This window comes from Rosa chinensis, chromosome 7 (genome assembly GCF_002994745.2).
Source record: "Rosa chinensis cultivar Old Blush chromosome 7, RchiOBHm-V2, whole genome shotgun sequence".
Taxonomy (NCBI): domain Eukaryota; kingdom Viridiplantae; phylum Streptophyta; class Magnoliopsida; order Rosales; family Rosaceae; genus Rosa; species Rosa chinensis.
In genome coordinates, this window is record NC_037094.1 from 19,960,074 (window position 1) to 19,983,069 (window position 22,996).

Consider the following 22,996-nt stretch of genomic DNA (forward strand, 5'->3'; position numbering starts at 1 on the left):
GCCTAACAAAGAATAACTTGAACCAAGCCCACAGTCCATCTTTAGCCTCACTGGTCGAATGCCGCAACCAGACGCTAGACCCGCCGCCTCTACCTTGCTACTACCACCTAACGCCAGACCTCGCTGCCGCAACCCAACCCCCGATTGAGCCACGTCGAAACCAGCCCCCCAAGATGTAGTCTGATCCAGCACTCCGCCACCACCGTCCAGCCCCTCCATCACGTCGCCGATCATGGAGGTGCCTCGACGCTGCACGACCCACATTGTATCACCGCCCACTGCGCTCAAGATTTCGTCTGGTGCTCATCGTCAAAACAACCTAGCCAAACCTTATGCCAGAACCACTTTCCACGAGACTTCCAGGCATATAGTGATCAAACACCTGTCCGGTAGCAACCCACTAACGACGAGGTAGACCGATGTCGACCATGAGCGCCGCCGGATGAGGAGGAATTCGCAAACCCTAGACCCAAGACTGTCCGAGTTTTTGGAGAACCAAAAAGGTTTAATATATATATATATATATATATAATATATTATATATATATATATATATATTGTAAGGGAAAAAATGTAATTGTCAATTGATAATCACACATTAATTAGCTAATGATATAATTTTTTTTTTTTTTTTAGGGGAATGAAAGACTAATTCATTAATGGAAAATCATTACAATCAGAGATTAGAGTAGCCTCCACAGACGAAGGAATACAGGAAAAAAGATCTAGCTGATAGTCAATATGCTTGGCCTCTTGAGCCAAGAGGTGAGCCACATTATTAGCCTGTCTACCCACCTTGAGGACTTTAGCGTTCTGTGCCTCATGCAACAAGACCCGCAAGTCTGCCAATAGAAAACCCAGTTCCGACAAATCCAAGGAAGAAGAGGATATTGCAGACACCAAATCCAGATAATCAGTCTCCACTAGCAAAGGTGTAAGGTGATTATCAATGGCCAATTGCACTCCCAAAACCAATGCTAAGAGTTCAGCATGTCGAGCAGAATGAGCAGCTGCGAAAGTATGTCGAAACCCATAAAGAAAGGCCCCATTGTGATATCTGAATACACCACCTAAACCCGCTCTACACGAGAGTTGATTAAAGGCTGCATCCACATTCAATTTTACAAAGCCAACTGGAGGTTTCTGCCACTTCGGAGTCGCCCTAGCAGCCAAGGCTGGCTTAATGTGAGCTGCTTTAAACTCTTCTAGCCAACCCAAGGCCATTGGGACAATCTATGAAGCATGCTTGAAGTCTCCCCCCCATACTTTTGCAGTCCTATTTCTCTAAGTAGCCCAGAGGATCATCAGGGTAGAGGCAAAAGTCTGCGGGGTGACAGATGAGAGCCAATTTGCAACAGTTGTGGGGTTCAAAACTAAAGGTAAGTTGGCCCCCTGAAATAAGCCAGTGGCATGAGGACAATCGCGGACTGCATGAATAGGAATTTCAACTTCTTCATCACAGAGTGGGCATTGGGTATCCAAATCAATACCTCGTTCACTAAGCCTACTCCGAGTAGGAAGAATATTAGATGCTGCTTTCCATGCACAAATCTTGACATTACCTGGAACTGAAGCGGTCCACAGTCGACGCCAGAGAGAAGCACTAGGGTTAGGTAGGGCAGGATCATCATTGAGAATCCGGCTCCTTACTACATGGTAGGCTTATTTAACTGTGAACTGACCTCTTTTGTCACCACCCCATATCCACCTATCATCATGGTTCCGAGGACTAAGAGGAATAGAAAGAATCTTCTGCACAATATTAGCAGGAAATAACTTTGATAATAATGTAGAGTTCCATACTCCTGGAGATATGAAGAGATCGGCCACTAGAGTTACTCTGTCCATGAAATAGACACTCAAGTCCTCATCCATCAACCATGGGTCCAACCATATATGGGTAGAAATACCATTCCCAATATGTCGTTTGATACCAGCTCGAAGAATGTCTCTACCTTGCAATATGCTTCTCCATGCGTAGGATGGTTGTGAGCCTAGAGGAGCATCCCAGAAATTACTATGGGGAAAGTAAAGAGCTTTGAAGAGTTGGCCGATTAAAGAGTCCGAAGATTAAGCACATTCCGGATCCGTGTGCAATCCTGGGGAGTAGCATAAGAGTAAAGCATGCTATCATCAGCAAACAAGAGATGACTAATAGACGGAGCACCATCACAAATGCGCAGTCCCTTCCATTGTCCCATTAGAGACCTCATGCGAAATAAAAGCAGACAGGCCCTCTACACATAATAAAAATAAATAGGGAGACAAGGGATCACCCTAACGCAGGCCTCTCTACGGTGTAATGTAGCCTCGAGGATTACCTTTAATAAGAAAAGAATAGCGTACCGTAGAAAGAGAAGACATGATTAGTTTCACCCACTGCTCCGCAAACCCCAATTTTATCATGATACGTTGCAAGAAACCCCATTCCAGCCTATCGTAGGCTTTACTGATATCCAGCTTAAGAGCCAAAAAACCTTCTTGATCACTCCACAATTTGTGCATGTAATGAGCTAGTTCTGATGCCACCAAAGTATTATCAGAGATAAGACGATTAGGAACAAAAGCACTCTGCTAGGGAGATATAATGTCGGACAAGAAGCTCTTGAGCCTATTAGCAATAACCTTGGACGCTATCTTATAAATAACGTTGCATAAGGCGATTGGTCGGAGATGGGACATATTCACCACTTCTTTGATCTTGGGAATGAGGACTACATAGGTATAATTCAAATCAGGGGGAATTTCAGATTCCGTTAACATCGAAATCACTGCACTACTCACTTCATGCCAACTAAATCCCAGTACTTCTGAAAGAAAAAGGGGGAAAGACCATCTGGACCCGGTGCTTTCGAAGGATGCATTTGGAACAGAGCGATACGAACTTCTTCCGAATTGTATGGAGCCAATAAAAGAGCATTCATCTCTGCCGAGACTTGGGGTTCAATGGTCTGGAGAACCAAGTCTTGAGCCTGCACATCTGGAGGCTGGGAACTAAAGATATTCTAAAAATACTCCAACACAACCCCATCTATACTGGCCTTGGACTCGTGCCATATCCCGTAAGCATCAAAAAGACCCTTAATCTTGTTTTTTTGGCGTCTGTTGGAAGCTCTCTTATGAAAGAACCGGGAATTCCGATCACCATCTTTAAGCCAAATGGCTCAAGAACGTTGCCGCCAATACGTCTCATCAATGGACATCAATTCATTCATTCTCTGCGAGAGTTGTAGTTTGAGAAGATTATCATTTTGGTCAAAAGGCTTTTGTAGGAGAACATCCAGTTGAGCCCTAACCCCTTCCACTTCCTCCCTTCTGCTACGAAAGACAGTTCGATCCCATGCTAGGAGGTGATCACCTAGCCCCTTTAACTCTGCGGCAAAGCTGAAGCATGGGGACCCCCCCCCGGCGTATGGAATACTCCACGCCTCATCCACCTGTGTCGAAAAGCCTTCGTGGCTACACCACATCTCTTCAAACCTGAAATGACGCCTAAATCTATCATGTTCAGGCTGCTCCTTACGTACCTCCAAAAGTAGAGGGACGTGATCCGATCGGCTAGGATGGAGATTGATCACACGTGAAAACCCAAACTCCGATAACGAGGCCGGTGTACAAGTGCCCCTGTCCAACCTTTCTTTCGTGTTCGAATCATACCAGGTATACAGTCCTCCAGCTGCACCCATATCTTGCAAATTACAATCCGATAGAGCTTCCCGAAACGCTTGCATCAGACCCTGACTACAGAGCCTACCTCCTGACTTCTCTCCCAACTCCAAAATCTCGTTGAAATCCCCAGCAACAACCCAAAGCTCACAAGGATTCCGGGCCAAGGATCGTAATAAGTCCCACGATAGATGACCTTGGCCTGTTTCAGGATGACCATAGAACCCGGTGAACCTCCATTCCACGTCGTTGGGGCTGCGACAAAAACATCAATGTAAAACCTCTCCACATCCTGAACCCTGACCGAGATGGAGTCATCCCAAAGCAAGGCAAGGCCCCCTGATCTCTCCACATGATCGAAATGACTTATGTGAGGAAAGCCCAGAGAACGACACAGAGACTGATGTTGTTCTTTGGTGCGGTGAGTCTCACGGAGGAAAACGAGACTAGCACGATGCTTTTGAATGAGCATCTTCAGAGCATGTCTGGTCCTGCGATTAAAAATACCTTGACAGTTCCAAATCAATATATTCATATGGGAAATGAAACAAGGTGGGCGAACCACCCGCTGAAGCCGGCTGACGGCACTACAGAAAACTGGAAAACGCTACGGCTAAACCTAGGCTCCGAAGTTTTCGCTACGCATCCCTTTCAAGTTTAGCTAATGATATAATTAATTAGTAATAAATACCATTTAATAGTAATTCGGTGAAGAGATTAAGGGGTAAACTGGTTATCAAATTTTAAATATTTTAAACCATTGTACATATTAATAATCCAATAGTCCAAAATGTTTAACAAAATGGGTGTATGCCAAACACCTGGGTACCGAAGAAAAATCTCATTCTAATTATAGATTAATGACCTCAATCAGAAGAAATTGGCGGGAGATTCGGCATTAGCATGCTAGATGGATGAGACAATTAGAAGATCATTCTTGTGAGACGTTCAATAGTTAGTAAAAACCCAGCTCACAGTTTCCACAGGATCCGAATACATGCATGAAATCCTAATAAGCAGACTTTGAATGATTACTGTAGTTCAGATGGATTACAGTAACTGGTCTTAAAATGATGTATTGCTTAATTAGTTATTGTTTCATTGTCTGCTTCTTTCTTTTTGGCTAGGGCTATAAATAGCTTGGGCACTTGTAGAGTTGTAGAAGAATCGATTAGTACAGTTTTGACCTCCATGGCATCAAAGAATCAAATTGCAGAAACTGGTTTTGAACTCTTCAACAAAAAAGTTAATGTTTCCATACCTATCATCCGCGGACTAATTAAAACAATTACCTTTCTTTTCTTACAAAATATAAAGTTAAAAAAATTCCAAAAAGACGATGAATTTGATTAATATTGTAACAGGGGTGAAGCTTGCATGACTCGCTGCATCAGGTGAGAATGGGCGTATGAATGCAGAGTTCATCTGCCATATCTGGAGTGAGGCAGTAACAACTGGTGTCAGTAGCATTGTTGAACAAAAAGAGCCTTGCAGCTCCATAAATTGCCTGAGTTGGGTAAACGCGCGTTGTTATCGTTGTTCGTCCACCTTGAGCAAAGCTTTCAATTATTGAATGATCAACCTGGAATACATATATGATTGAAAGTCATAAATTTGATGATTTTGTTAACCATGGGTTAAAATGAGCCAAGTTCAGTCCACTTACCAGAATTCTCACAGATAGCTTTTCACCTTTCAGTGCTGGAACATAACTACCACTAACTTGTTTTTACAACATCAGTTGCCATAGAAGACCTATAAGACATATTTAGTTCAGCAATTCAATATTACAACCAACTAATAAATTTCTCTGTCAACATTTTCATACGCTACGTTGTCAAACTATGAATTTAAACCATTTATTAGGTGGGATATGATAATTGTGTTTGAAGGTTTTGATTTGGTGATTCAGAGTCTAATAACACAACATGCACAATATTAGATCTAATGAAAAACTTAACCCGCACCTTATTTGATCAGCACAGAAGTAGGTATTGACAGTACCACCAGATCCTTTGACAACATAAAAGTAGACAGGATCAGTGCGCTCAGAGAGGCAGTCATCTGCAAGAACAACTAGACCAAAGGGTCCCAATGCTCCAAGTTTGGCAGCTCCACCGCTAGTTTGGCAACTGAACTCCTTGTTGGATTCGGCTGCGCTCTCTATAACCTTCTGATCCAACTCAAACTCAGCGACAATGTCCAACTGTAACATTCATGCCAATCAAAATTTAAGCCAAGAAGTAATTTCCTCCAAATTGTGATAAAGCTTAAGAATAGCAAACAGAATGCAGATCTGTGAGGCTGTGCCGACGTCAAGTGGTATCACTGACCCTGCCTCGACTTGTACCTAGTCCAAAGTCTTCTTTTTCAATCTCAATTTCTCGATCTCCTCCACTGGCCATTGAAGTAGATTGCTACCAGTCTTTTGATCAAACAACACTGTTCTTGGAATTCCCTGTCCAAAATTATTCCAGAAACATTGTTACTCTAGCAAGAGAACACAGGCCTAAAACAATGTTACTCTAGTAACACAAGATGCCACATAGGCAAGTCTGAATTTTCAATTCGCATTTAAGCTGTCCTGGAACCTTTAGTCCCTAACATAAACGCCTTATGTTACAAGATTTTCTCGCTAGTGAACATTACTAGAGATGCCAAAACTTTTGCCAAACTTATTCACCATACGATGCATCAAGTGATGTAGCAATACTTTTTCGTTAAAACAAATGACGTTTAGACAAATGAAATTCTGTCAAATCATTTGGGGCCGAAATATTTAGGATTCCTTCTGGTGTTCTAGCATTACTTGCATTTTTAAGCATAAAAAAAGCGATGTACCTGAAGAGATGCCCAACCCTTCTTGAAATCAGCATATATACTCACTATCAGACTCTCCAATCCAACCCCACAACACCCTTCTCTGCTTGTTCTGATCATAGAAGGTCTTGGAAGCATAGAACTTTCCGTAATCATACCTAATCCCAATCCCAACATCAATCTTTTGATTATCAGGAATTTTCCAGTCTTCTCGATCATTATAAGACCCCAATGCATGGTAATCATGCCTGTCATTATCAAGACTAGCCTTGACCACATGCTTCACATCAGCCCCATTCTGAGAAGTGTCCAACCCCTTGTCACTAGTTTTCGACACCGGATAGAAGTCGACACATTCCAGTCCCAGGCACAGCATGAAGTGCACCATCTAGTTGCTTAAACTTAATAAAGTCCTTGGTGTCATAAACCAAAGACATGCCAGTTTTTTTAACCTTGGACCCTATTATTATCCTCCATTTCCCTTCAATAGTGTGCATGGCGGTGGTAGGGTCCCGGAAGTTGCGAAATTGATCAAAGTTGGTCCACAAGCTAATTTTGACAAAAACTTTGCCATGTGCAAGTCATGTGTAAAGATAAGTTTGTCATCTCAATAAAAAAATAAAAACAAATAAATTAGAAATTTTATAGAAAATGAAATTAAAAATAAATAAAAAACAGAATTCCACAACCTCCTATTTTTTTAGTTTCATTTTCCAAATACTATTTAATTTAATTTCTTTTACTATTTTAAATTAAAATGACAAAAAATTAATTTTGAGCATCACTCCAAACCATAAGGACTATTTATAACTTTTAGCCTAAAAATAAAATAAAATTAAAAACATGAGTTGAGTGTTTAGATTGAAAAAAGATAAATACCTTACGTGCTCTTTACCAATTTTATATAGACATATACTATTTATTATTGGATGAAATCTAACTCGAAAATCCAAAAAATTTCCATTGTAATATTTTGTTGAATATAGAACAGAGAAATTCTAAAGTGAAGGCAAGAATCAACTTTAAGCGATGTAAATGAGTATGGGAAGGACATTTTGAGAAAAGAGTAATCATCTTTTTGCAACCAAATGGATAAAGAAAAAACAAGTACAAAATGTCTTCCTCTATGCAAACCATGTGCTTCAAATTAAATACAAGCAAATCATTTTGTCCTAGCAAATCATGTTGTCTAGGCCTCTAAAAATATGAGAGAGAAAAAAAGAGAAGGAGTACTACTCATTGTTTGTTCTAGCCGGCTATATGAGAATTTTCTAGTTAAAATGCATATTATGTATCTACTTTCGAGTTGATTGAATCGAAATCTAAGTATTCGAATTCCCAACAGAAAAGAGTAAATCCATACATGCATACCATTCATCCAGTTCTTCTCCGGCTGAAAATGGAAAGCAGTCCTCTGCCACGACAACATGCTATTGTTCCACGGATACACCGGCAAGCCCCCCTCCACGCCGCCTCTCTACAACCGGCTCGACTTCTCCGACACTCCGGCGGCCATGCCACGTGTCACCGCCTGCAACTTCTCTGCCTTGGTTGGTGATTCAGCCAATTACATTGGCTTATCACTCCCATGGTACTCATTTCCCTCCTGACCTGTATTCCCTATAATGACCACCGACAAAGAAACGATCACCACTCCTGCGAACATTGCCAGAACCTCCTTCACGTGTATCCGCCGGATCTCCGGAGAGGAGGATCTTCCGGGGAGAGGACTCAGAGGAGCGTAGCTAGGCGGTGGGAAGGGCATCGGGGTCGGACGGAAGCAAAGGCCTTGTGTCTGCCATGAGATTCAGGCCTACGTTACAAGTTTTGATCTGAAAGAAGAGAGTAATGGGGTTATATTATACTCGCTAGAGATTAATGGAATAATGGGTGCTCTTGGATATCATATTTTTGAATGAGTTGGGGGTCATAGTGTCAAACATTTGTGTTCCGTGTATATAAAGCACGAGGAAAATCAATGTAATTAGGTTTTGAATACTGGGGCGAGGGACAAGTCGACAAAGAAAGTTCTGGTTTGCTGAAGAAGTGGACAGCAGAAATTGTAGCTGACTCGGCGAGTGTTGTGGTAAGCTCTGTTTGTTGTCATAAACTATTGCTTAAACCCGCGGGATGCTACTAATATTTTTTCTTCTTAAATTTTATACCTTATACAATCTAAGAAATGTTAACCTTATTTTGCAAAAAACGAATAATAAATATACAAGTAGAAACTAAAACCCATTGCAAGAGCAATTGTAGAAAACACCTGAATAAAACAATCAAACACAGGGTACTCCTATTGTTAGAACAAAATTATCAGAAAACTCTGTTGGTTTCTTCCAATTTTCAGTACTTCTCATCATAATCAACTCGAAGTTTATCGTTTCCAGCCCTGAGATGTTATATCATGGACTCTTTATCTTTCAAACTGCATTTGAGACCTTCAAACATGCACATCTGCTGCGCTGTGGATATTTTTTCTGCACTTCATTAAGTTCTTGAGCCTGCTTCTTGATTTCAAACTTGCCTCCGGGACCTTACTGAGCTGCTCATTGTGTGATTTCCTCAATTTATCAGATAGATCTGCTTAGCTTTTGTATTTAGTCCTGAGCTTCTCAAGCTCACTTCATCCAGCTCTACAAACGCTGTACGTGTTCTTCTACGTGCAACAATAATATTTGAAATAAAAACAAAAACTTAATCTGCAGGCATAAAAAAACTTTAATTTGCAGTCTTAGTAACTCGTTTTAAACCCTCCTACAGATAACCATATAATTACCACTTCTTTTGAATCGCAACGACAATTAGTAACACAACAAAACAATGCGCTTACCACTTGTGCATTTAATGAAATCTAACCTATACACCTTTTCAAACAGAAAAACATCATCAAAAGATGAAAACTAAGTAACTAACTAATAGCAAGCATACACAGCTGAATATATTTAAGCATACCAGCCACGGGGCCAAGAAGAAGCAGATTCTAAAACATCAGTTTCCAGCAGAAACATAGAAAAGAGGCAGAGCTCCATCATACCAAATAGTTCCTAGTTGAGCCAAAATTTTCCCTTATCAAGACATAACGGCCAATAACCCAACACAACCAACTTTACATGAAGCACTATAATTAAATCCTCCATTGGCTGTCCTATTTTTCGCACCAGACAATATATATATATATATATATATATATATATATATATATATATATATATATATATATATATACAGATCCTATCCAGAGCGAGGCATCGCTTTGAAATTTCAGAGTGAGGTTAGGGTTTAGGGTAACTTTTCGGTCGCATATCCACATCTCAACCGTTCATTTTCTAGGTACTAATGTATAGATTATCCCTACAAAATTTCAGCCAAATTGATGGTCGTTAAGGCATTGATAACTGACTCAAATCTAGTACGAGTCAGGTTGGACAGATTCAGTTCGTCCATTGGTTTAAGCGAGTTAGATACCTTAAAGACCATCAATTTCGTTGAAATTTTGCAGAGATGATCTATACATTAGTACCTAAAAACTGAATGGTTGAGATGCGAATATGCGACCGAAAAGTGACCCTAAACCCTAACCTCGTTCTGAAATTTCAAAGCGATGCCTCGCTCTGGATAGGACCCTAAACCCAGATCCTATCCAGAGCGAGGCATCGCTTTGAAATTTCAGAGTGAGGTTAGGGTTTAGGGTAACTTTTCGGTCGCATATCCACATCTCAACCGTTCATTTTCTAGGTACTAATGTATAGATCATCCCTACAAAATTTCAGCCAAATTGATGGTCGTTAAGGCATTGATAACTGACTCAAATCTAGTACGATTCAGGTTGGACAGATTCAGTTCGTCCTACCTTAAAGACCATCAATTTCGTTGAAATTTTGCAGAGATGATCTATACATTAGTACCTAAAAACTGAATGGTTGAGATGCGAATATGCGACCGAAAAGTGACCCTAAACCCTAACCTCGCTCTGAAATTTCAAAGCGATGCCTCGCTCTGGATAGGACCCTAAACCCAGATCCTATCCAGAGCGAGGCATCGCTTTGAAATTTCAGAGTGAGGTTAGGGTTTAGGGTAACTTTTCGGTCGCATATCCACATCTCAACCGTTCATTTTCTAAGTACTAATGTATAGATTATCCCTACAAAATTTCAGCCAAATTCATGGTCGTTAAGGCATTGATAACTGACTCAAATCTGGTACGATTCAGGTTGGACAGATTCAGTTCGTCCATTGGTTTAAGCGAGTTAGATACCTTAAAGACCATCAATTTCGTTGAAATTTTGCAGAGATGATCTATACATTAGTACCTAAAAACTGAATGGTTGAGATGCGAATATGCGACCGAAAAGTGACCCTAAACCCTAACCTCGCCCTGAAATTTCAAAGCGATGCCTCGCTCTGGATAGGACCCTAAACCCTAACCCGACTTATATATATATATATATATATATATATATATATATATATATATAAGTTCAATATAATAAGCAAAATGCGAAACGAAATCACATTCCATTCTTCTGCAATTTTCTCAGTAAGCTAACTAAGCAAGCACCAAGCTCAGACTCTTCTGCACTCTGTTCATCATAATCTTTAATTTTCTTTGAGACTTTGAAATCAATCCAACCGAATCAGTTTTTTTTTTCTCCGAAAATATGCAGTTAAATCCATTATCTTAGGAATAAACAGAATAAAAGATACCAGTTGAAAATAAAAAATAAAAAAGAGCGTTATACTGACCGCTTAGCGATGACATGATCATTGGCATAAAGGTTTCATTCACATATTTCTAAACATTCTTCTTGTTTCATCAACCGGGTATCCTAAATGAGTGTGAGAATGCAACTGGTCGTCCAGAATCATTGAGAAACCTGTTTTGGTAAAACGATGAATAATTGCTTTATATAACTGGATCCTCCTTTGGAATTTTTGAGACTCTTGGTGTTCAAAGAACCAACTGTATAAATTTACTTGATGGGATCCTAAATGTGTTTAAATAACTGAATTGGTCGTCCGAGAATCATTCAAAATCTATTTTGGTATTGCTTGTGTGAAACGAAGAATAATAGCACACATTGGGTCCTCAAGAGTTTTCTGATACCTTGTCACCATGGCATGTTTTATAAAAAGGTAAGGGGTGAACAAAGTGACAGGAGGAGCAAGCTATAACTTCACCAGAATGCCCGTCTCATGTCTATTAACAAGTTCAGAAAAGCTGTGCATGTCTTTATGACAAAATCAAGTACTTTTCTGAGATCCGGTGTTGCTGCATATAAACATTACAAACAGAGAAGAGGAAAAAGGAAAATCACGAGCCGAACCAGCATTTCACTCTTATTCCTGGAAGGTAAGATCCGCAGTGCTACTGAAGAAGCTCTTCACACATTTGGAGGTGGCCAGAGTTTTCCAAATAATTCCTCAACTCGGTTTGCTTGATTCGCGTAACCATCTAGTCCCCCGGCCAGAAGCTCCACGGCTGCAGGTCCCACGGCTGATGCAAATGTTAATTGGTCCCACTTCACAAGCTGAAAACAAAAAGATTGGTTAATAAATGTTAAACAAAAATAAAACAACCATCTCATGTCTATTTACCAGTTCAGTCCGGTACTCATAAGAGGCCTGCCAATTTGAACCGAGAAAATTAGGCAGGCCTCTAAGCAATCTTAATCTTTCCTGAACCCCAATAATTGATTCACAAACTGAATATTGATACGAGCAATAACTGCTTGTTTGAGCCTTGTAAAATTACTGTTTGTCAGGATGAAATGCTTTTATTTGCCAACTTCCACTTATTCAGAAAGGCTATAACCTGATTGTTAGACTAATGGTCAAGACAAGCAACAGTACGTCACATATGTTTATGGTATCCCCACTGGGCAATAATGCAATATATAGTGGGGTGCATATATCTGTAATATGTGGGCTGCATATTTGTAGATTATCTAAATTATGCAATCTGATTTCCTCCTACCTAATTGCATACAGTCTTAAGCATGACAAGAATGGTGGTGGTAGTACAGCATCAAAGGAGGTATAGAGTGGTCTCATACTATCATGGAAACCAAGGCAGAGAACATGAGACATAAGTTGAATTGGTAGCAGGTGATCAAAGTGGTTACATTAATGAGTTGATAAGGCAGATGGTGGAAGAATTGGTGGCCTCTTGGTGGAATGGATATTATGTTTTATTATCCGATAAGATCTAGTGATAGTCCATCTTATTGGTGTTTCTAGCAGATTTAAGGAACGCCATCTCCATGGTCAATGAATTTCTATTAATAATGTTGATGGCTGACCACAGGTATTGCCTGAACTGATAAACTTTTCTTGCCTTCTGCTAATGCAGCAGCAATGACTTGGTTAGAAAAGAATTATCCGCTTTGGAAACCTAAGATTAAGCCCACCCCATTTTGGTCCAAAGGAAAGTCTCCATGGTAGTCTAAGGGTCTTGTCAGGTTAATTTTCAATTTTATGTAGAATAATTATGAGCCTAGTGCTTTTAAGAGTATTAAAATCTTAGGGTGAGTATTCAAGGGTCTTCAGTGTGTCTTTATGTCTATTTAATAAGTATTGAAGAGTCTTATTATTAATAAGTCTTTAGTAGTCTTTTGGTGTGCTAGGAGTCTAAGGGTTGTGTTTGGAGCATATCTATTGTAAGCCAAATCAGATTGGAATGAATTAAAGTTAAATCCTTTTTGAAGGCTTGTGCCTTGGTTTCTCTCTCCCCTTACCTTCCTCGCTCTATTTCTCCCTTCTACAGCTAAGAACCCTCTGTTTCTTCTAAAATCATTCTGCTTTCTTATTCTCTCAACTCTCCCAAACCACCCAAATCATACTCTCTGCTGCATCATCTGCTTTGATACTCTCAGACACTATCTTGGAAACTATGCATGGTCATCGTAAAATTTGGCGGATTTTATAAATAGTAAATATTGATACTCTAAGACACTATCTTGGAAACTAAGCATGGTCATCGTAAAATTTGGCGGATTTTATAAATAGTAAATACTAATGCTGAAAAATGAGCATGGCTAACATACTTGGTCTTACTTCTCAACAAAATAGAGGCATTCATAACTATTAGGTTTCTCGTTTAGTTCATAAAGAGGTCAAAATCAAGGTACCAATAGGAGTGCAGAAAAACAAACAGGTGAACATGTTAATCTCAGTCATCCTATTGCCTCCTATATAGTTATAGCTTATAGTGACCTTCAATTGCATTTTGTGATTGTTTGAAGTTCATTTAATATTTCATTCACCAGTAGCTTGCAAATAGGTTATAATGAGAAACTCCTGATCAGAGAGGGAAAATAACAAAAACAAAGAAGAAAGAAAGAATCAAGAACAGGAAAGAAGGCAGACCTCTACTTCATTGAAATTGTACTTGGCAGCAGATTGTGGAGATAGCCTCCTGACAAAAGAGTACTTCTCTTCAGGAGTAGTGACTGTTTCTTTTAGTGATTGCAATACCTTCAGTGGTGCAATGATGTAGTCGACACTAAACGAATACAGGAGAACATGAGCAGGAAGGTCACTCATTAAGTTCATTGTAGTGAGAATTTCCAGCTACATGAGATTAAGAAGCGAGTCATATGAATTTACCCCAGGAGACTGAATAAGTCCTGCTTATTGCGAACTGCTGCTGCCATCAACTTTGACTTATGTCCATATTTGTGGATGTAGTTATATGTCTTTGTCACCTGCAATGTCAGCAAGTATCTCAGATGGGAGCAGTTGTCATTATTATTGTAAAGCAGAAGCCCTTTTATTTTAGTTTCTTGAACCAGGAGATCCTTAATCAAAGCCATGCCACCTGAATAATTCTAGGAATAACCAGAAGTTGAAACCATCCTAGCAGACTTCAATACATGATGGGGATAAATTTGCAGTAAATGCTTAAAGCTAGATGTTTAATGGTGTTGAGATTTTGGTTGATGAAACTATAACTGGAAAAACACATGGTACAACCTACAGAGTACAAACCGGTTTTATATTTGATAAGTAACTATAACTGAAAAGCATATCGATGTCACAACTCAAAACAGCAAGTTGTTTTGTTTAAGAAGTAAGAACTATGAAAAACAGCAGGGCATAAGTACAAAACCACAAGATGAGAACTCTCCAACTTACCAGGGCCAACCCAGGATCCTCTCCTCTTTTGAGAGCAGCCTCTATCTCAGGGTCACCAGAATGGTTGCGGGACCAATCCTGAATGATATATATATATACACACACACACACACACACACATACCTTTACCAATCAATAAACTGATATTCAAGTAAGAAAATTCGCATATAAAATTGTCATACAACATTACCCTAAGACGCCCAACAAAAATCTGAATAACAGAAGCGCCGGCTTGTGCGGCAGCTGCAGCTTGAGCAAAGCTGAGGATAAATGATCAAACCGTCACCAAGCGGTCCAAACACAACTAAAGTATCAAAATGGAACTCATCTAAGAATGCCACTGTGTGTGTGTGTGTGTGCGTGTGTGTGTGTGTGTGTGTGTGAGAGAGAGAGAGAGAGAGAGAGAGAGAGAGGTAATGTTCTTAAACCATGTTTGACCAAAATCAGAAAGCAGCATTTGGTTTATTGTTTATATATTCAAAAGGAACTTTATTAAAAAAAAAGGGAAGTAGCACGTTACATAGAATTCAATCATATTCACCACAACAGGGGAGGGAGGGAGGGAGGGAGGAAGGGAGAGAGAGAGAGAGAGAGAGAGAGAGAGAGAGAGAGCGAGAGAGAGGACATCATCAAAACTAATCCTCCTTTACAACTGTAAAAGATCATTTCTTGTAGAAGTTCGTTCAAAATCAATTAAGCATAATCTTTCAATCATGAATCAGTAATAAAGTCATTTGATTTTCTTCTTATCTCTATGAAGTATGCACTAAGAATTGTTTGTGAAGCTGGTTGTCAAGCTTACAACAGTTAATTACAAGAACCTTTACCTGTACACAAATGTCAAATGCGTCTGTATGCCCTCAGATTCTAGTAATCTTGAAGCCTCTATTCCCTGTATACAAAATCAACAACTACAGGTGATGTGGAAAAAAAGATGAATACATTCATGCAGGGTATAGTTTCAAGCCCGACTTGATTTCTCACTACAGAGATAGTTTTCTCTGATGCTTACTTGCCAAGTTGAAGGAATTTTGAACAGCAAACGCTCGGGAGGAACATCAACTCTATCATAAAGCTTCAGCAGATCGTGCACCTGCATAAAAAATAAACCAATGGTCTCAGAGAGCAATTCAGATAATGATTACAAATCCAGTGGCACAAAAGTGAAAGGGATACCACAGGAAGACAAGCAAAAATTCGGAAAAACAATAAGGTAAGCACCATACTAATTATAACAATATTTCCACATCATATTTTTCTCACACATTTTATGCAATTAAATATGCATTTTGTTGGACCAAAGAAAAAATAAGGGTTGCAGAGGAAAAGAGTGTTCTGCAATGACAAAGCCACCTAAGTTAGAAACTATTGAATCTACGGATATTATTGGGGATATGAAAGTTCAACGCAGAACTACCGCACCAACCATGACAGGGCTCAATAAAATAACAAAATGACAAAACTTTTCAAATTATCATTTGTGAAAGTAACTGCAACAAAGAAGAGAGAACAAATAAGTATAATCTGGATGCATTCATAGTTTGAAACAGACTAGCAACCAACATATCATTCTTGAACATCAGTTATAAGCTAATAGAATTCCAATGCTTTAGCATCATCTTTGAAAAGAAAAAAGGAAAAAGCTGAGTTACAAAGAAAAGCCAGTACCTTCCTTATAATTCCATGTGTGTCATAAGCAAGACGTGCATCCACCTCAGTGGACACTCGGCCAGGAACTAGTTTTGCCAAATCAGCACCCACATTGACTAAAGCCTACACAACCGGAACATAATTCTGAACCATATGATCTAGCCAACAAGGAATTCACATTACGAATGATTATGATACAAGACAACCAACCTTGCTACAGAAACATGACAGTCTCAATTCGGAATTTTCATGCTTGTTACATTCCGAATCTGCCAGCGCCATATCCACAGCATTCTACACCAAAGAAATGACCATCAATGACTACCTATTAGAAAGCAAACACAGTTTTTGTTTCCAAAATTCATTTTCCGAAGAGAAATGCTTACTCTAAATATGGTATCAGGAAGACTGCATATACCCAAGAGTAGGGCGGAGCTCACAGTAGCAGCAGTTGGAGGAAACCTGGTTATAAATAATCAGTAAAGACATAGAGAAGCGATTTCATTACTCCCCTGGTTCATAATAAAATCTTAGAAACAAAAAAAGAACGTAAATAATTAAATCACTTATCCGAAAACAGATAAATAGAAGATCAAGTCACTCTTATCAACTAACTAGCTAATACATTACGATCATATCAACAGAAAAATCAGATGCATAACAAAATCATAAAAATTTCAAATTCTACTTCTTTGTGAGTAACAAAAGAGAGGAAAACTATATAGATACCTCTCGAAGTCATCGAAAATGACGGTGTCAGGAACGATCTCACTGAAGCTAGATACGGCGTCCAATTCAGTAGCGGGGCCTGAAATTCAAATTAATTTAACAACAACAACAACAAAATGTAAAAATTTCAAAAAAAAAGAAAAAAAAAGAATTGAAAGCTGAGGAGTGAGGAGTGACTGACCAGTGTCGACAGCGGAAGCGCGAATGAGAGGAAGTGATCTGCGGGAGGTGAAGAGCAGATTGGAAGGTGCGGATCCATTAGAGAAGCTCAGCTTTCTTCCCTGCGCGCGGTGAAATCAAATCGTTTTTGAAGCTTAGAGATGATTCAGTTACTGTGGTAGTAATCCAGAAAAGTGAGAAAGCGTGTGTTTACCTGGAAAGAGGAGATAGCTGAAGAAGGCGGAGATTGCAAGGAGACTGACATGTTCTCTCTGCACAGAAGAGATCAGTTGGAGTTGGAAGTTATTGGTGCGGTGTGTCTTTTATTTATGTACTTTGATCATCATGGAGTTCAACGGTGCTTTTTTTTTTTTTTTTTCATTTTTATGGATTTTTTTTTCTTCTTTTTTTGGAAGAGTGTAGCAGCTAGAATAATGCTGTGTCCTGAGTCCTGACTCCTGATGCATAGAAACGACACCGCTACGATATATCAATGTATTGATAAAAAAAAGTGTATTAACTCTCGTATATTAATATATTATTTTAATTTGATTTCAAATTAGTTTATATTTATATCGAACTAATTTTTCTTAAATATTGATATGTAACATAAATGAATCCTTCAAGTGAATTTCTTGGAGTCTAAATTTATGTAGAATTATCTATCTATAATTGAAAAAAGTGGAATTTGAACTCAAGATATAATTACAAATACCTTATTTGCATTGGAGTGTTTGCTTGAAATTTTTTCGGGTTTTTTTTTTCTGCACTGTGCTATAAGGCTATAACCCATAATTCTACTTTAATAGGAGTTTAGATAGCAATCAGAATATTATGTTTTTCTTTCAAAATTATTTACATTTTTCTCTTGGGTAGCCTTTTTCTTTGTTAAAATTATTGATTCATAAATTGTAGTTGTAAACTGTGAAGAATAGATTAGTTTTCATAAGGAGTCGGATAAATGGGTATAGATGAAGATAACAAGAAGAACCATTTGGAATTGGAATTAAGGTAGATCAGATAGGGACAAGTTCTATTGTATTGTACTCTCCGCTGCACAAGAGACAATATATCTTAACAAGTCAGCTTGTTTCATTGATTGTTGTTATCAAGTACAGTGGGCCTATGAGAATTTCAAAGTACTGATCTCGGCCCTCTGGTGTGTGAAGTTCAACTGTTCAGCTATTCAAAGTCCAAATCAAAACCCATTTCCATAAAACACTTGCGATGGTTAACCTGAACTTTGATGGCTCCGTTATTTGAAATAATAAAGCTGCTTCCGGTTTTGTTATCAGAGATTTTAATGGTACTTTTTTAGTGGCATGCTTAAAAAGTTTGGGAACTATCAATGTCTTGCTCGCTTAAGTCTTGCTTTTTCCGATGGTTTCCGTCAAGTCTTACGAAAGGGTATCAAGAAAATTTAGTGGAAGGCGAGTGCAAAACTCGTATCAAGTTTAACCACATTTTTAGAGAGGGAAAAATGCACGAACAGTGTCTAGAGACTCTGAGGACTGTCAAAATGATACCTGAATTTTCAAACGTATCAATGTGATACCTAGACTTATATTTTCTTGTCAACGTAGTACCTACATCAACTTTCTGTCACGGCTCCGTCAGTTCGAGTCACGTCTGACGCATGTGAGGCCGAAAATGAGGGCAAAAAAGACTTTTCTACTCCATCAAATCCTAAATGAATAAATTTAAAATTTAAAATAAAAACATAATAATTTATTATATTGAAAAGAGAAAAATGCACAAACAGTCCCTTAACTCTTGTGCACCGACCAGTTTGATACCCAGACTCACAACGGTATCAATGTGATACCTAGACTCAAAATTTGCGATCAACGACATACTTCCGTTAATGTTCTGTTAATCATCTGTTAAATATGATGATGTGGCATACACGTGAGACAAAAGATAGGGGCAAAAACGTCTATTAAACTTGTTAATAAAATAAATTGAATTACACTAAAAAAAAAGAAAATAATCGTTGGTGATAATATTGATTTTTTTTTTCTTCCTTTCTTTTGCTCTTGCTTGATTTCTTGAACGATTTTTTTTCCTCTCTCTATTTTTTTTTAGCTTCAGCATGAATTCTTTGTAAACCCAGCAGGCTATGAAACCAAAACACAATTCACACCTCAAATCAAAGAAAATAATCTCTCGATGGCCCATACGGAAGTCCACCACTCCACTAGCTGCAAGGCTCCGAGGAAGCAACTGGCGACGAAGGCTGCCCGGAAGTGGGCCCCGACCACCGGAGGCGTGAGGAAGCTACACACCCTGGAACGGTGGCTCTCCGTGAAATCCGATAATATCAAATCCTTTCAAAGGTTTGTTCGTGAATCACACCTCTGCGCAGTTGGGAGTAGTATTACCATTAGTATTACTCTTGCCTCCAGCCATGGTTATTCAAATTGGAATTACAATTGGAATTAAAATTAAGATTGGGTATTGATAATAACAGATTGAGGGCTTTCTTCTCGAATTTTAACAACGAAAGAGGCAATTGAGAGGAATAATGGAGACTAAAAATCAAGAGACACGTAATTAATGAACTGATTGGAATTGGAATTCGATATTCTCTTCATAAAACCCAGCGTCCCCCCCAACCAGCTCATGCGCCTTTCTTTTGCCTAACGACGACGATTTCAGAAATTCGCTCTTCACTTTTCAATTTCCAACTAATCCGATCGCGGATTTTGATTCCCGGACAAGCTCGCAACCAGAAGAGTCTCCCAGATTGCGAAGATCGGGAATCGAAAATATGGGATTTAGGATCCTGCTCGGGAATCAAAGCTCGGATTGTGAATTCCCAGAACCGAAGTTCGAGGAATTAGTGACGATTTGGTGAACGGAGTTGCTAATCAAGAAGCTTCCCTTTCAGAGGCTTGTTCGTGAAATCGCTTAGGACTTCAAGACGGACCTGCATTTCCAGAGCCACGCCGTGTTGGCGCTATAGGAAGCGGCGGAGGCCCATCTTGTTGGGTTATTTGAGGAGACTAATCTGTGCGCCATTCATGCCAAGAGTGTCACAATTATGCCCAAGGATTATTCCACGTGCTAGGAGAATCAGGGGTGAGAGGGCTTAAGCATGCATCTGTGTAAAGAGTGGGGTTTAATTGTTTGAATCTGGCAATCGATCATGAATACATGATCAGGGAATTGCTTTTGTTTTGAGGAAGAAGAAGAAGAAGAGGAGAGAGAAAATTATTTTTTTTAAAATCATTTAATTAAATAATTAAGCTGTTGGTAAAAGTTGAGGGTTATTTTGGTCATTTGCCATCTTTGTTTTCTCCACCTGTCTGCCACGTCAGCTCTTTAACAGAATCGTTATGAAAATTTAACGGAAGTATGTCATTGATAGCAAATTTTGAGTCTAGGTATCACATTGATACCATTGTGAGTTTGGGTATCAAACTGGCCGGTGCACAAGAGTTGAGGGATTGTTGGTGCATTTTTCTCTATTGAAAATAAAAGATGATTAATTTTTTTTGCTTTTTCTATTAACCAAGATCAATCCAATATATTCTCAAAAAAAAAAAAAATTCCAATCCGATAAGTATGAACCTAACATTTCTTCATATTCATCTTCTCAAACCCAGCAAAAAGGCAAAAAAAAAAAACAAAAGAAATCTCAATTGTTCATGTTCTTGAATCCATTCTTGTTCATCTTCTTAAACTCGATAAACCCATTTTGAAAGAGAAATGAAAGATCTGGGAACTCCAAGAACAAAATAGAATGAGAAATAATTTTTTTAGCAAACCTTCTCCCTTGTTCGATTCACTTCTAAAACACAAAACCAAGTCCAACTTGTTTCTGCAAAATCATTCAACCCTATTCAACTCCCAAGTCTGCCTTAATTGGTGGCAACACCAGCAGCTGCGGCGAGGACCACGAGGTCCGCTCCTCGAAGAAGCTAGCGGGCCGAGCATTGGACCTAGGAGAAGACCCGCTACCTTATCAGCTTTCGCCACGAGGTCGATGGCCTCTTCAACACCTCCAAGTCCAACAGAGAAAGCACGAAGACTTGGATTGCAAAACAACCAAAACAATCACAGATGTGTCATATCGAATTAACACAAAATTTCATTCCTCCTTTGAAATTGCCTCAACAACATCAATGCAGACCTGTTGTGAAATGGGCAATGAAAAAGAAGAACCAAGAAGACATTGCAGAAACCCTGAATTTCATTTTTCGTCACCACCCACACCCACACCTCCACCAAAACTCGAACTCAAACTCAAAATCCATTAATATCAAGTTATTAACTACAACAAATATACCAGCAAGTAATGATATAGATGATCTCTCCGCCCTCCTCCTTTCTCGATCTCAAGTCCCGCTTTGAGTACCGTTGAAGTTTCCAGAGAACCCAATCCAAATCCAAATCCCAATCCCAATCCCAATCCCAATCCCAATCTCAATCCCAATTTCAATTTCAATTTCAATTTCGTCTCCAAAATGAAGGACATAGTCTTCTTGAAGCCTCGCTTGTCAAAGATCTGAAATTGGCGATGAAGTGCGCCGCCGATCCTTTCGTCGAGGTCAACAGCGTCAGCGCTGTGTGCCTGAAATCAAGGAGTACTGAGGTGTTGTTGCAGGAGGAATTGGCGAGAACAACCAATCTTTTTAGAGAGTGGTTGATCGAGGGGAGAGGAAGAAGACGAGAGGTGGAGGGGTGAAAAAAATTAATTAAAAAAATTAAAGGTAAATCAGTCTTTTTACCAAAAAAAAAATATTTAAAATGTTTTTACCAAAAAAAATATTTAAAATGTTTTTACCAAAAAAAATATTTAAAATTTCAGTTATAGGGCAAATCAGTCTTTTTACCTTCATTTTGTACCTCACGTGCCTCACACAGTCACACGTGGTAAATTTAATGGTGCTGTGATGGAAAGTTGATGTAGGTACTACGTTGACAAGAAAATATAAGTCCAGGTATCACATTGATACGTTTGAAAGTTCATGTATCATTTTGACAGTCCTAAGAATCTTCAGACATTGTTCGTGCATTTTAAATGTCAGTTATAGGGCAAATCAGTCTTTTTACCTTCATTTTGTATGTCACGTGCCTCACACGTAGTAAATTTAACGGTGCCGTGACGGAAAGTTGATGTAAGTACTACGTTGACAAGAAAATATAAGTTCAGGTATTACATTGATACGTTTGAAAGTTCATGTATCATTTTGACAGTCCTCAGAGTCTCCAGATACTATTCGTGCATTTTTTTCTTTTAGAGAAGCCAACTTTACTGCTGATTTCTTGACAAAAAGGGGTCATAACCTTGGTACAAGTCGAGTTTGGAGTTGTGATCTCCCCAACGCCACAACTGTTGTTGCTTTATTTGCTAGGCTTAATTATGGATGCTCTAGAGGCTCCTCTGTTTAGTAGTTAGTTTGTTTGCTTGTAATTCTTTTCTTACCAAAAAAATAAAAATATAACAGTTCTGAACGTGAAACTTCGCTGCTCAGATATAGAAAGTTAGTGGGAAGGTTATTAGCATTCGTCAACCATTGCAAGTGGCCTAGTGGTTCTTGCCTAGTTGGGTGTGCTCCCCAACCCAGGTTCGAACTCCGAAGCTGTCAAAGTGGCCAGGCACTGTGCTGCAATGCACAGTTGGAGCATTTCACATGCGCCGAAGGGGTTTATCTTGGGCTTAGGAAGCCTTTGGGTTCCCCTTGACAAAGTCAAAAAAAAAAAAGCATTCGTCTTAAAAGTTGGCATCGAGAGAAGCGGGATTGATGTTTGAGCATGCCTTGCTCAAGCTACTTATGTAGAACACGAGGGAAAGCTTTGCAGCAAATTGTGACGTCTCACAAAGATTACT

The 22,996-nt window shown here is 39.1% G+C and overlaps 2 protein-coding genes and 1 pseudogene across 2 annotated transcripts; all 3 read right to left on the bottom strand.

Moving 5' to 3' along the window:
- Positions 1–648: 648 nt before the first annotated feature.
- LOC112177560 lies at positions 649–1,224 on the bottom strand. The gene has a single exon (XM_024315841.1). The coding sequence runs from the start codon at positions 1,222–1,224 to the stop codon at positions 649–651; it is 576 nt and encodes a 191-aa protein (XP_024171609.1).
- Positions 1,225–4,767: 3,543 nt separating this feature from the next.
- Positions 4,768–9,615, bottom strand: LOC112177561 (annotated as a pseudogene).
- A 1,957-nt stretch (positions 9,616–11,572) lies between these two features.
- On the bottom strand, positions 11,573–17,533 carry LOC112180197 (transaldolase). Its single transcript, XM_024318716.2, has 13 exons — positions 17,375–17,533; positions 17,183–17,282; positions 17,002–17,080; positions 16,659–16,734; positions 16,483–16,566; positions 16,291–16,395; positions 15,635–15,715; positions 15,450–15,514; positions 14,813–14,882; positions 14,623–14,700; positions 14,095–14,192; positions 13,855–13,990; positions 11,573–12,017 (listed from the first exon to the last, which is right to left on the bottom strand). Exons 1-13 carry the CDS (start codon positions 17,423–17,425, stop codon positions 11,871–11,873), a joined length of 1,170 nt encoding a protein of 389 aa, XP_024174484.1. The 5' UTR covers positions 17,426–17,533; the 3' UTR covers positions 11,573–11,870.
- Between the last annotated feature and the right edge of the window lie 5,463 nt (positions 17,534–22,996).

What these genes read in the sequence shown, in the direction of transcription:
- LOC112177560 (XM_024315841.1), bottom strand. Translation starts at nt 1,224, where the DNA reads ATGGCCTTGGGTTGGCTAGAAGAGTTTAAAGCAGCTCACATTAAGCCA.
- LOC112180197 (XM_024318716.2), bottom strand. Translation starts at nt 17,425, where the DNA reads ATGTCAGTCTCCTTGCAATCTCCGCCTTCTTCAGCTATCTCCTCTTTC. An exon ending in ATTTTCGATGACTTCGAGAG is followed by an intron (nt 16,735 to 17,001) that starts GTATCTATATAG and finishes ATTTATAACCAG; the next exon opens with GTTTCCTCCAACTGCTGCTA. An exon ending in AGGATCCTGGGTTGGCCCTG is followed by an intron (nt 14,193 to 14,622) that starts GTAAGTTGGAGA and finishes CTGACATTGCAG; the next exon opens with GTGACAAAGACATATAACTA.